Source organism: Cyprinodon variegatus, unplaced genomic scaffold (genome assembly GCF_000732505.1).
Source record: "Cyprinodon variegatus isolate N-32 unplaced genomic scaffold, C_variegatus-1.0 Scaffold454, whole genome shotgun sequence".
Taxonomy (NCBI): domain Eukaryota; kingdom Metazoa; phylum Chordata; class Actinopteri; order Cyprinodontiformes; family Cyprinodontidae; genus Cyprinodon; species Cyprinodon variegatus.
The window spans coordinates 613,521-626,428 of NW_015150907.1; the positions used below are offsets into that span (position 1 = coordinate 613,521).

General features: G+C 36.6%; 1 protein-coding gene across 7 annotated transcripts in view; it reads right to left on the reverse strand.

Moving 5' to 3' along the window:
- The window catches only part of gria4 (glutamate receptor, ionotropic, AMPA 4), a 170,630-nt gene that overhangs the window by 87,880 nt on the left and 69,842 nt on the right, over positions 1-12,908 (reverse strand). For all 7 annotated transcript variants that reach the window (XM_015389329.1, XM_015389328.1, XM_015389330.1 and 4 more), the window contains exons 4-7: positions 9,889-9,941; positions 9,569-9,700; positions 4,723-4,776; positions 326-484 (exon numbers count right to left, since the gene is read on the reverse strand). In XM_015389329.1, the coding sequence (XP_015244815.1) occupies positions 326-484; positions 4,723-4,776; positions 9,569-9,700; positions 9,889-9,941 (398 nt within the window). The remainder of the gene's footprint in view (positions 1-325; positions 485-4,722; positions 4,777-9,568; positions 9,701-9,888; positions 9,942-12,908) is intronic.

Genomic DNA, 12,908 nt, shown 5'->3' on the forward strand with positions numbered 1-12,908 from the left:
GCAATGCAAGTTAATGTCTATTGTTGCCACATGCTCATCTAGGGGGAGAGTGTCCTGCATTTAGCTGTTTTCCCTTAGATAAAAAAAAACGTAACAACTCTCAATGTAGGATCTAATTGGATTGGCTCTCTAAAGTGCCTTTAGATGACGCGTTCGGAATTGGCAGAATATAAATAAACTGAATTGAATCAAAACTTTGAGTAAGATTTATTAACAGCTGCTTGCTCTCCAAATGTGTCTATCTCTCCTTGGCACTTCCTAAGCTGCATAATACAGTTATGAGGCCATTTGGCTATAGATTTAGATTTTAGATACAGTTAATTACCTTTGGTGGACTTTCAGATCCAGGGTATTCTCGCTGGTCTAGTTTGTTCCATCGCTGCATGAGCTTTATGACGATAGGTCTGCTGAAGTCCACCAGCTGGAAACCAGTAACATTGGCACCACCGTGCATGAATCTCTCCAAGGAAATATCCTTAAATCCCTGAAGGAATGAGCATAGGAAGATAGAGATCAAAAGAGGAATACAAATAGAACATAACAGATCAGAAGAAAAAGTTTCAGTAACTGTACAAACTCTTTATATATATTTAATGAAAGATTGTTTTATACAATAAACAAAGAATCAGTTCCACAGCCCCAAATGTGATGAAATGGTACTGTAAGAGGCAAGTCATTGTGTGGAGGTAGTAAATCAATTTGAGACAGAGCTGAAGACAATGGCAGTGTAAAGACATGTAAGCTTTATCCAGGGTTTATGAATGCTAATGGATAAAAGCCAATTTAGCCTTCAATATGCCAAAGAACCATTTTCACTGTCACAGAGAAAAATACAGTTAAACATATTTCAGGGATTTGGTCTAAAGTCATATTTTATCGCATGATATGGGTTTCAACAGCTCCTGACAGCGTTGACCCTGTCATGAAGAAACAGATGAAAATGAACCAGCTCAGAATAAATGAGCAATTTTAGGTAAAATAAATATTCTTATTTTCAAAAGACAGAATATGCCCATAGCTGAAAGTGACCTATTTGCAAATGAGGAAAATGAGAAAAGTGAAAAAAAAAAAAAAAAATCAGTCCATCACAAAGCAAAGCAGAGACTATCACTTAGGGCAATTTAAGCTAATAACTTAACTTAAAGGTCATCTTTTTGAAAACTGGAAGTAACCTTGAGAACCAAGTGTGCTCTGACATAAGCACCTGTTAACATGCAAACACCGTGCAGAACAATTCAAACCCAGATTCTTGTTGTAAGGCAACACTACTATTATGTTTATATTCTGGGTCTAAAGAAAGGGATATAGGTCAGTATTTACACAGTCAAACTGATGGTGCAACAAACTATGTCTACTGGTAAAAGTTGATTGAGAGCACAAAGTCATATAAACACATTGCTGCAAATTGCCACCAGGCTGCAATGTATTAAAACACAATTATTGAATGAAGGGTTTCAGGCACAGATATATTGGCTTGGCCAGGGTGCCTTTCATACAAGAAAAATCACTGCTTTATTATCTGGTTTACAATTCATTAAAAACCAGATCTCTGCTTGTTTGGTAAAATATATTTTCTTGACTATCAAGGATGTTTTTAGTTTTTCCTCAAGCAACATATATAAGAGTAAGTAGTCTTGTAGTTCAGCTCTAAAGATACAAAGCTTCATCTTCCTAATGTGTTGGATACCTGGGGCAAGATCCATAAATAACAGAAAACCCAAACATTTCTGTTTTCTTACAGAAAAAAAAAATGTATCAAAAGAAATGTACAGTGCTAATGAGCTAACTTCCAACTATTGTTTAAATTACCTACAAACATTTTTCTTCTAGAATTAAGACATTATATGAAGATGTGATAACTAACAAAGTGTAGCTTAATTTATTTATTAGAAGAGCAAAATTGTTTCATTTCTAATTTTTTTTTTAAGGTCTGAGATTTTAGGCTCCAGCCATAGATGCAGTAATGCTCATATGTAAAGATGATGCTACTAAAAGAAAAAAAATTACAATTAAATTATAAAAATTATGTCTTCAGCTTGTACTTTGTTTTTTCTAGAGTATACCAGAATGTTATTTCATATTTTTTCATTCATGTTTAGGACCAAAACATGGATACTACGTGGCTACAAAGAGGAGATACCCGGCATAAAAGCTGGCGAGAATGTTGAACCATTTTCTTCCCTCAGTCCTTGAAGTTTATTGCAATCCCGCTTTTATACTGTATAGGAAGGGTCATTTTGCTAAGGCCGGGGCTTAAAATGATTACAAACAAGGAGGAAATGGGGCTGGTGGCCACATTTTTCTTTCCTTACTGTATATCACAATGCTGATTTTTGTTAGCTCAGCAGTTTATGCTTTGTGATCTAAACATTAAGCTTCTCCTATATACCAGACCTTGCCTACCCCCATCACTGATATATACGTATACAGTAAATTATACGTAATGTGCAATATATACATTTATTATATACACTTACAGGGGTTGGACAATGAAACTGAAACACCTCTCATTTTAGTGTGGCAGGTTTCATGGCTAAATTGGACCAACCTGGTGGCCAATCTTCATTAATTGCACATTGAACCAATAAGAGCAGAGTGTGAAGGTCCAATTAGCAGTGTAAGAGCAGAGCTTTGCTCAAAATATTGCAATGCACACAACATTATGGGTGACATACCAGAGTTCAAAAGAGGACAAATTGTTGGTGCACGTCTTGCTGGCGCATCTATGAGCAAGACAGCAAGTCTTTGTGATGTGTCAAGAGCCACGGTATCCAGGGTAATCTCAGCATAACACCAAGGATGAACCACATCCAACAGGATTAACTGTGGACCGGCTGCCCAAATCATGGCAGAATTAAATGTGCACCTCAACTCTCCTGTTTCCACCAAAAACTGTCCGTCGAGAAATCCACAGGGTCAATATACAGTACACGTCCGGGCTCCTATAGCCAAACCTTTGGTCACTCGTGCCAATGCCAAACGTCAGTTTCAATGGTGCAAAGAGAGCAAATCTTGGGCTGTGGACAATGTGAAACATGTATTGTTCTCTGATGAGTTCACCTTTACTGTTTTCCCCACATCCGGGAGAGTTACTGTGTGGAGAAGCCCCAAAAAAGCGTACCACCCAGACTGTGTTGCATGCCCAGAGTGAAGCATTGGGGTGGATCAGTGATGGTTTGAGCTGCCATATCATGGCATTCCCTTGGCCCCATACTTGTGCTAGGTGGGTGTGTCACTGCCAAGGACTACCGAACCATTCTGGAGGACCATGTGCATCCCATTGTTCAAACATTGTATCCTGAAGGAGGTGCCGTGTATCAGGACGACAATGCACCAATACACACAGCAAGACTGGTGAAAGATTGGTTTGATGAACATGAAAGTGAAGTTGAGCATCTCCCATGGATTGCACAGTCACCAGATCTAAATATTATTGAGCAACTTTGGGGTGTTTTGGAGGAGCTAGTCAGGAAACATTTTCCTCCACCAGCATCACGTCGTGACCTGGCCACTATCCTGCAACAAGAATAGCTTAAAATCCCACTGACCACTGTGTAGGACTTGTGTATGACCTTCCCAAGACAAACTGACGCTGTATTGGCCGCAAAAGGAGGCCCTACACCATACTAATAAATTATTGGCATCTAAAACCAGGTGTTTCAGTTTCATTGTCCAACCCCTATATATTTTGATATTTTTTGTTATTAACAGTGGTAGAGCTTATGTTACCTGGTATTCCTTCAAATTATTTTAGGCAGACTATTTGAAAAGATAACGTCAAGAACATTCCAGATGTCTAATATTAGCAAACTTTATTCTTTCAAGATCAGTTTTGATTTTAGCTTGGTATCAGAGTCCTGCTTTAACAATTAACTGTGTAACAGTTTCATCCACTTGGTTGGTTTAAGACGTAGTTAAATAATATGTACATCTTCACCATTCAGCCATGGTGTTAAACATATTACTGCAGTACCAGTGTTAAAATAGTCCCAGATGCTACTGTAACATCACTTTGACCAACAGTACATTGTTTGCAGGTCTTGAACATTCAACTTGACTCTTCCATAAACACTTTATGTGTCTGTGGCCCCAGATATAGAGAATGGGCTTATGCCTTTTTTTGGGATCCCCTCAGTCTGTAGCATTGACTTTACTGTGGACAGTTGCCATGGTGTTTCATCATGTTTTTCTTTTAGGCAGGGGTGACACATGGTGTCTCTTAAGTTTTCCTTAAATATACTGAACATTGTCTTTTTACTGTATCTGAAGGTCCTGTTAGAAATGGGTTCACATATTTAAAACTTTAGCGGAGGTTGTTGTTTAAAACAATATAGTTCTAAACATCAGTTAATAATGGTGTTAGAAATGGCTAAAGGAAGCAAAAAAGAAGGTAAAAAAAATGGCATTATTAAGCTCCTAAAAAGAATACCACATGGATACTAACTAGAAAGATCTCCTGATTGGAATTCTACCTATTTGTAACTGGTTTCATGAGAACTAAGGTTTAAAAGAAAAAAAACTACAAAAGACAGCAGAATAATAAATCAAAGAACAAAGCTGGATTTCTTGACCCTCGTGTCTGACCTTGTCAAGAAACAATGCATCTTCCAGCTGCCTATGAACACTGCACACCAATGGTGGACTGAACCTTCCTCGGTAAAAAATATATATATATATATTTTTATATATTATATATATATATATACACATATATATACTTACCAGGTTTGCTATGATGTAATGGTATCCTTTAACGTGTTTCCCCACACTGACGGCCTGGGGAAAAAAAGGACATATAAAGCTACTTATCTTTTCTCACTTATACATGTAATGTTAAAAAAATGACTGTTAACTTTAGGGTTAGAGTAGTAAGTTATAAATCATATTTTCTAATTAGGTGTTCTTTTAGGAGCATATCAGTTTGACTATGTTTGCTTGATAAGAAATTATAGTGAGAAAATGTAACTGCAGAGGTGAAGTCCATCTCAGTGAAATAATACACAAATATTAACTTCATTTGCTTTATAGCTTTAAAAGTACCACTAAAAAAACTGGAGAGAGATGGAGAATGAAATAAAAACTTTTGCATTTTGTTATTTAGAGAATCTACAAACTAATAATGTGTCTCATAAACCTTACTAATAAGTTGTATATATTTTTTTACTCCTCTCACCCACACATGTCTGCAGTACTGATAGATGCACACGTGCACATGCACAGATCGCAGCTGGCAGGAACAAGGAAACAGAGCAGTCTCTGTCTCAGAGCAGGGATGCTCGCCAGTGTCTGTACTGCAGTGTTGACGATGAGGGGAGTGTTTGTTTGAACATGTATCCCCGTCTCACTGCATGTTAAAGTTAGTGTGTGTCTGTGTGGCTGTGTTCAGTCACCACTGAGGCCAGTTAAAAAACAGTAGTTCTGTTTGTGTGTTTGACCGAGAAGCTGCTGCCGGTTTGAGTTTGTCCAAAAAAAAAAAAAAACACACAAAAAACTGATATGTGAATCAGTTTTTTGTGTGTTTTTTTTTTTTTTTGTTTACCTAATATTCACATATTAATTAAACAAGAGCCAATCAAAAATGTCAAACAATCATTTATCATAATTTTTAGCAGCAGTGCACTTTTTAATTTGACTTGACAAAAATATAATAAGGTTTCATAACGCTAACTTGCATAGAATTTCTGACTACTCCATCTATTGTGAGTAGCTTCACTTCTTTCTTCTTTTTTCTACTGTGCCTGCGTAAATTCTCAGTCACCCGCGGGTCATGGCAACAACAAAACATATAACATAAACTAATTATTATTACTGTATGTTATATGTTTATTTTATCTTATTATTAGAATTTGCATATTACTTAATACTTTGTTAAATTTTGCATCCCTTCATAAAATATTAAATCAGTTGATTTGATCATGCATAACATGTAGATTGGTTACTTAGAAGCTGAGTAGCTTTTTTTTTACCAATTACTTTATTACGCTTAGTTGAGTATTTTTTTTAAAGGCTACTTTGATCTTTTACTTGAGTATAAATATGATGAAGTAGTGCTATACTTGTTCAAGTACAATTTTTGAGATACTCTACCCAACTCTGGAAAACGTATCCTGTGCCTTAACTTTGCACTGGGTATCTAAAAGAGGCTGCTGTATTATAAATATGTAACTTTGGTACAGACCACATATGCAGCTGGTAAAGCTGGCAGAATATATAATTTTTTTGTTTTCGTTTTACAGTTTAGTCAGTTTGGTTTGTCATCATTCTGTGTCGTTTTAGATCAAATACTGTAAAACTCTTTCATGTTCCATATTTTTTTTCGTATTGTCTTTTAAAGATGAATACTGATGTTAGGAAATTAGACTTCACATCAACACAAATTAATTAAGCTGCAGAAAAAAAGTTTCAGCTGCGTTTTTGGCATCAGACTGGTATAACTCTGGCTGATGGCATTTCAGTGATCTAGTAGGTAGGTGTCTGGTTTTGATTCATTAATGTTTTATTGTAGGTTTGTGTTCATGTGCTTTCGCAATACTGTGGTGCAGTCATGTCAACAAAGTAACTTATATTAAAACGTTTTTCAATGTGTCTGCATGCTAAAGGCTATCAGGAAAAAAACAACAACAGGAAGCTGACAGAAACTCTGAAGACGAGTTACAATCGGTACAGTTACAAGTCATTATTTGAGGTTCTTTTGTTTTTTTTTATTTCTTTTAGTTTGCTCTTTTTTCTTTGTTATTTATTGTGGTTTTTAAGTGTATTTGGTTTACTTTTAGTTTTTGAGCTCATTATTTATGCTTGGATGTTTTTTTTCTTGTTAGTTTGAATTTCTTTACTGGGAAATTGTTGTGCTTTGGTCTTGCCAAAACTGTTTTAAGTTTTGCTGTTTTTGTTTTGCCATATCATATACTCCAATCTAGTGTGTGGATGTGACTGGCCACATAGTTTTCCCGTCATCGGTGGTACACTTTACAGTTAAACATTTTATACTGTCCATGCAGTATATAATAAGTGCTCCGAGGCATTTGCTACCTTTTTGAATACAAACTTCTTACATAACTTCTCTGTCATTTGTAATAAATGTGCCTTTTTTTCTTTGAAGTATGTGCAGTCAGTTGTTCATTCAATTCCCTGAGGGTGGGTGGGTGAAGCATTTGTGGACAAAAGTGGAGCTCACCAAGAGTATCATTCATGCTAAAACTGCCACTGCAAACCACCTTTTAGTCTGCGATAAAACTGAATTAAAAAAATAAATAATTTCTAAAAATATTAAAATGCTTTTATACTCTTCTAGGCTAATTGTGGAAGATGGTCGGGTGATCTGAAATTGCCTTAGCAATAATTCATCCTTACATGTCATTTTATTAATATAAACATGCCAGTGGGGTAAAGAAAACAACTCCTGCGCTGTACTTTTGCCAAATGCATCTTGTAGTGTAATTTTAATCGCATTATGCATTGCGGAAGAAGAACTATGCAAATTCCTTTTGATCCTTCTTTGAAAAACATTTTAATGACCTTTCTATGTATTTTCTGAAATACTGGTAAAACACTTCATTCTTCAAATACTCCAGACCACATATTATTATTATGCCTATTTTTTTTCCTGTTCTTTATTTTTGAAGGACTGTGGTTTAGTCCTAAAGTACAACAGACGATGAATATTAGCAAATAAGATTTGGCTTTCCAAAGAGGAAAAAGGCCTCCTGCTGTGCACAATCAAATAAAAGTCAGGAATAACCATTTTTTCAAGCAGCTTTTTTTATCCAATTTATTCTTTTTCTGATTTGGGCATGTAATGGGGTTTTTCATAAATTAGGTTTTTATGTAAATGTGTGCGTTTGAAGGGTATCTGCTTGCATGTGTCACTGGGTTTGTCAGATGTGCATACACGGGATCAGATGTGATGACAGGTGGCAGAACCGATGGGATGTCACACTCCAAGCTGAAGTGAAGGACTCTCAAACACACAGTTACGCCACCTGTCACAACGCAAGGCTCAACCATAAAGAGAGACGGATAATCTAATGAACTCAGACAAGCATAAGGTGTCCGAGTGCATTCTCTAATGTCATGTATGCATATGTGTGTGCTGTGTGTGCACTCTAAATTGCAGTGTGAGTGGATAGCATCGTTGTTGCTTAAAACACACACTAATGTAGCCACTATGGAAGCCACATCTCTTACTCTTCAATATGAACTCCAAGGAAAACACAATCATTTTTATCCTTTCCAGATGTCAGAAAGCATCTGGAGTGCTGATAAAACTAGCTGAGTGGAGCAGACAGATGCCTCAGAGAACACCAGCAGTAAAGTGAGAAGAATATTATTTATATAATCTCACAATAATTAGCTGTGCTTCTGTTAGAAAAAATATTCTCACACTACCTGACTTCTGTAATGCTACACATGTTTTTCAATGGTTTAAGCAGAAAGTTTCACCACATCATTAAAAGTTAAGTGCTGCTGAAGTCCAGGTCAGCTATGAAATCTCTATGAAATCTCTGCAATGCTTCCATAGCTCAGTGATAGTAACAGTGCCACATAAAAATACAGTGTGGCATTTACAAAAGCTGTATCCTGTAAAAAAAAAAAAACTTCCTTCTGTGCCTACGGTCATAAAACAGTGTCATTTTTTTCACCTTGTGCAACAGTTACTACAATTTAAAAAATCACTAAAATTCGGTTGTAAGCATGTTTAAGATTTATATACAGGCTGATTTTTTTTATTTACTTTAAAGTGTATATACCCTTACTGTAGCTTTACATTAATGTTCTTTATTAGCAAGAGATAGGTAAAACCTATTCAGGATGAAGATATCCTCATTGGATCTACACATTGAAGTAATACAGTAGGGTGCAGTGTTGTTGATAGAAATCTGTTTGGAGCCTCTACCAAAGGTCTGGGAGCTTATGGGTCCCTTGATGAATCTTTGCTATTTTTGGGACTGCACTATTGCTACCAAGATCCCTATATGTACTCCAATGACAACTGGGAGTGCTGTTGGCCCCACCTGCGAAGCTCTCTCTAAAGCCCTTCCCTGAGAACACAGTAATTCTCTAATTTCTTGTCTGTTTTCCTGGATGTTTCCATTGCCTGTGAATGGCTGCATCCATCACAGCTGGTTTCTTCTGCTTTTTATTAAGCTAACAGTTTCCTGCTGGTTGGCTATAACCATTTGTTGATTTGTATTTGGGATCTTATATATAGATGTATTATAGTTTTATAGAATATTGCTATCTGACATTAAGGACATTTGACAGAGTCAACGTTTTAAAACTAGAGATTCAGTACCAACTCTCATAGTTTGCAGTGATACCATAGCATTATGCTAACAGTGATTCTGCATTGCACAAATTAGAAAAAGAGCTACCCCTAAATTGACCTGAGACACAACCAACTACTTCAAACTTCAGTTTCATTTGAAACTAATGACCTATTTATATAACCCGTCCTTGGCAGAAAAAAATTCAATCTAAATGAGCAATACTGTTTCAAAAAGCTCAAAAAGCAGTGATCAGTGAGCAGTGATGGTTTTTTAAGCTCTGCAAGAAGCAGTTTTTAACATACCTGTTCAAGGATGCTCTGTAGTCTCTCAGGCTCCAAGTCTATCACATATTTTCTCTCCTGACGTCGGTCCAGGTCTTCTAAGAGTCGGCGGTATGCTGCTTCATTGAAACTCTCCACACAGATTGCGCTCACCTATTATTACACATATTTGCAGCATCCATATAAACTTAAGGATCATATGAGGGTAGGGACAAACAAGACGATGATGCATATTTTTTTAATGACAGTGTAGTGTTCATTCTCTATGAGATGATCTTGCATAAGATGTATGCTTTTTGTCAGGTTCCCAAGGATCTCTGTGTTTGAGTGTGTGTCCTGACCTGCCATGCATTCTGCCCCGCTCTCTCCATAATTGCCTGCAGTATTGCATAACCTAAACAACAGAGAATTGGGAGCAAAGGGAGACAAAGGAAGAATTAATGCTGATCCATGGAAGATGCAGTAGATTGGAAGCTGAGTAGATATATTTCGCAATCTGTCCTTGCGATCTGATATGATAAACAGCTTTCTAGGTGAGGCCAACGTTTTACACTACATTCAATTATCAAAACAAAATGTAATTTCAAAGTGGAAGTTACTTTCCACTTTTCAGGGTTTAACCTTATATTTCTCATGGAAATGGACACAAGCAGAGACTGTACTTCTTAAAGTACCTTGAAAATGACCTGCTAGTCATCGCCTAAACCTTTTTTATCTAATTTGTTAGGTGAACATCCATTTCTGTGTGGTTTAGCTTAACTTCAAAACAGGACCGGTCAAGATTGCAATGAACAAAAGTACCTGCAGAGAAGATTGAGACAAACACCCTCTTTCCCCACCCTAGACTAGGGCCAAACCAAAGAAAACTAACATATCTGCTGACCTGACATATCCTGGCCTAAGGATGTTCAAACTTCTTTTCAAGGAAGCGTTATAGCAAGCTAATGGCAAAACTAAAACGACACGGAGGCATTTTATTTCCCTAGACAGTATTTCCGTTGAACCCAAAGAACACAGACACTCTGCTAGAAAAATAACAGGCTTTTGCATTTCTGCAACTTGCTTTCTTGTTTTTTTTTTTTATTTTTTTTGCTTTCTTGTTTTTTTTTATTAATTTACACACAAAAAATTATACAGTTATACATCCTGTTTTTGATCATTTCCTTTACAACCTTTAAGTCTGATTTTTACAGTGCGCATGCTGCTTTTATTGTTTAGTTTTGTTCCTTGCTTGTGAACAAAACTTGCAGATTAAACACAATATGGTTTTTAAATTTTTCTTAAAATAATTGTTTTTCTTTGCATTACAGCTAAGTTTTTTGTGTCCTTTTATTATTGAGATAAGATGTATTGAATAGTTTCAGACCCAGATAGAGACTAGACATTCTTGGTGTCCTATTAATACAAAAAATTACTTGGAAAGATAAAAAAAAGCAGAACGTCTATTTTTTTGGAAGACAGTGTGGTAAGGTATTGAACATAATATAGGACACTAAATATTGTGTCTGTCAAAGACCTTTGGTGTTAAAAAGAGGCTATGGACAAAGATAAGTCCACCTTGCAAGTTGTTAACATTCTTTAACTGTTTTTTTTTTAAATCAAAATCTTAAACTTAAAGTGTGAGTTATAAATTAATTACGAATAACTTATGAAGTGGATAGAGGAGGATAGATGGTGTTGAAAAGGTTTTATGAACAAGAATCTATGTGGCATGTATTTTTATATAGGGTTAATACTTTGGCATTGTAGGTGTATTAGATCACACCATGTTTGCTGTACTCTGAGGCCTTTATTGAACAGCTACATTTATACTAAGATTAAATACAAACAGATGGATGGCATTTATTCATTAGGTGACTTGTGATAGTTCTCTCTTGCACTAGATATTGCTGTGTGGCTTAAAAGTAAAAAAGGCTCAATACTGATGCATCAATGTATTCTATTATTTAAATGCTTGTGCAAAACCATTAATAATCCCACTTTCACCACAGAATATCAAACAGCTTTATGTTTGTTTGTCTCATAAAATCCCCCAGAACTACATCTTGCTCAGGTTTATGGTTGTAATGTAACAAAACATTTAAGTTGTATGAAAAATTTTGCAAGGTGATAGATTTGCTGTAATATAGAACAGAATTGTAAAAGTAAAGTCAACAACAAATAATAATAAAAAAAAACACCTGTGCTGTTTACTCCTGACATAAAGCATCCACTCTACACTGCCTTTTTTTCCAGATCCTCAATTGTGCATTTGAAATACCAATACTGAGGTTGAAAGAGTAAAATAAAAGTTTGTTAAGAGCAGATTTTTGGGTGTATTATGAGCCAACATAAATATATTTTCTCTGGAATAATGCTGAAATTGGTCTATATGCATCCATTAGCTTAAAGTAAGTCTATAAACACTTTGATGTGTGTCTGCATTTGTGTGTAAGCAATACATTTGTCTTTGCATGCAATTATGTGGACACATGGATATTTGTGTGGGAAAGAGTGTGTCAGCAGGCTATCAGTGGAGCAAGCAAGAGCAGGGGGACATAAAACAGATAACAGCGTTACTGCCCATTTTCCAGCACATTACCAGCAGCAGTGCCTGATGGGTGCCTATAATGAAGGGCCCTGCCTTGGCCGAGTCATGGGTGAATACAGTCCAAACTCTGGCCATCTATCCTTTTCTCTGTTTCTCTCTCTTTTCTCTCGTCTATCAAACCTTACCCTCTTCCTTCTACCACGCATCCCCTGTGGCTTGTGATCCTGTCTGTTCTTTTACTCTTCTTGTTTGCCCTTTCTGTCATCTCTCCCCTCCCCTCCCTTCACTCACCAACCACACACCCACCTCCACATTTTACCTTCACCATCACCTCGTGTATCTCCTACCTCATGACTCACATGTTTTCCATCATTTTGGCTGCCCCAACTTGATTCATTCCCATGTTCCTTTCTCTGTCTACTCCCCTGGGTAGTAACCCAGACAACCTGGACCACATGGATGTTGGCTGAGGCACAGACAGAGCCCACACATCTTCACACACTTTGCAGCTTTGTCATACCCCTAACACACAACAATACAGTTGTCTGTGGGGATGTTACATAGTGTTTGACCTGTGTTTCTCTCCCTGTGGTGGGGAATTTATCTGTGTGCAAATGCATGTGTGTGCAAAAGAGAGAAAATGTTCCAAGGATTCCCATGACAATGGCATATGGCTAGGGGCATAATCTGTTCCTTCTCCACTAACTTATTCACACTTCACGACTTCATGGTTAAATTAAAGGCAGGTGAATGCTCAAGGAACTGGGGGCAAACTCTCACTTCTTGCTGAAATGAGATGAATTACATTCTTATTTCTGTAGCTTTAGTAGA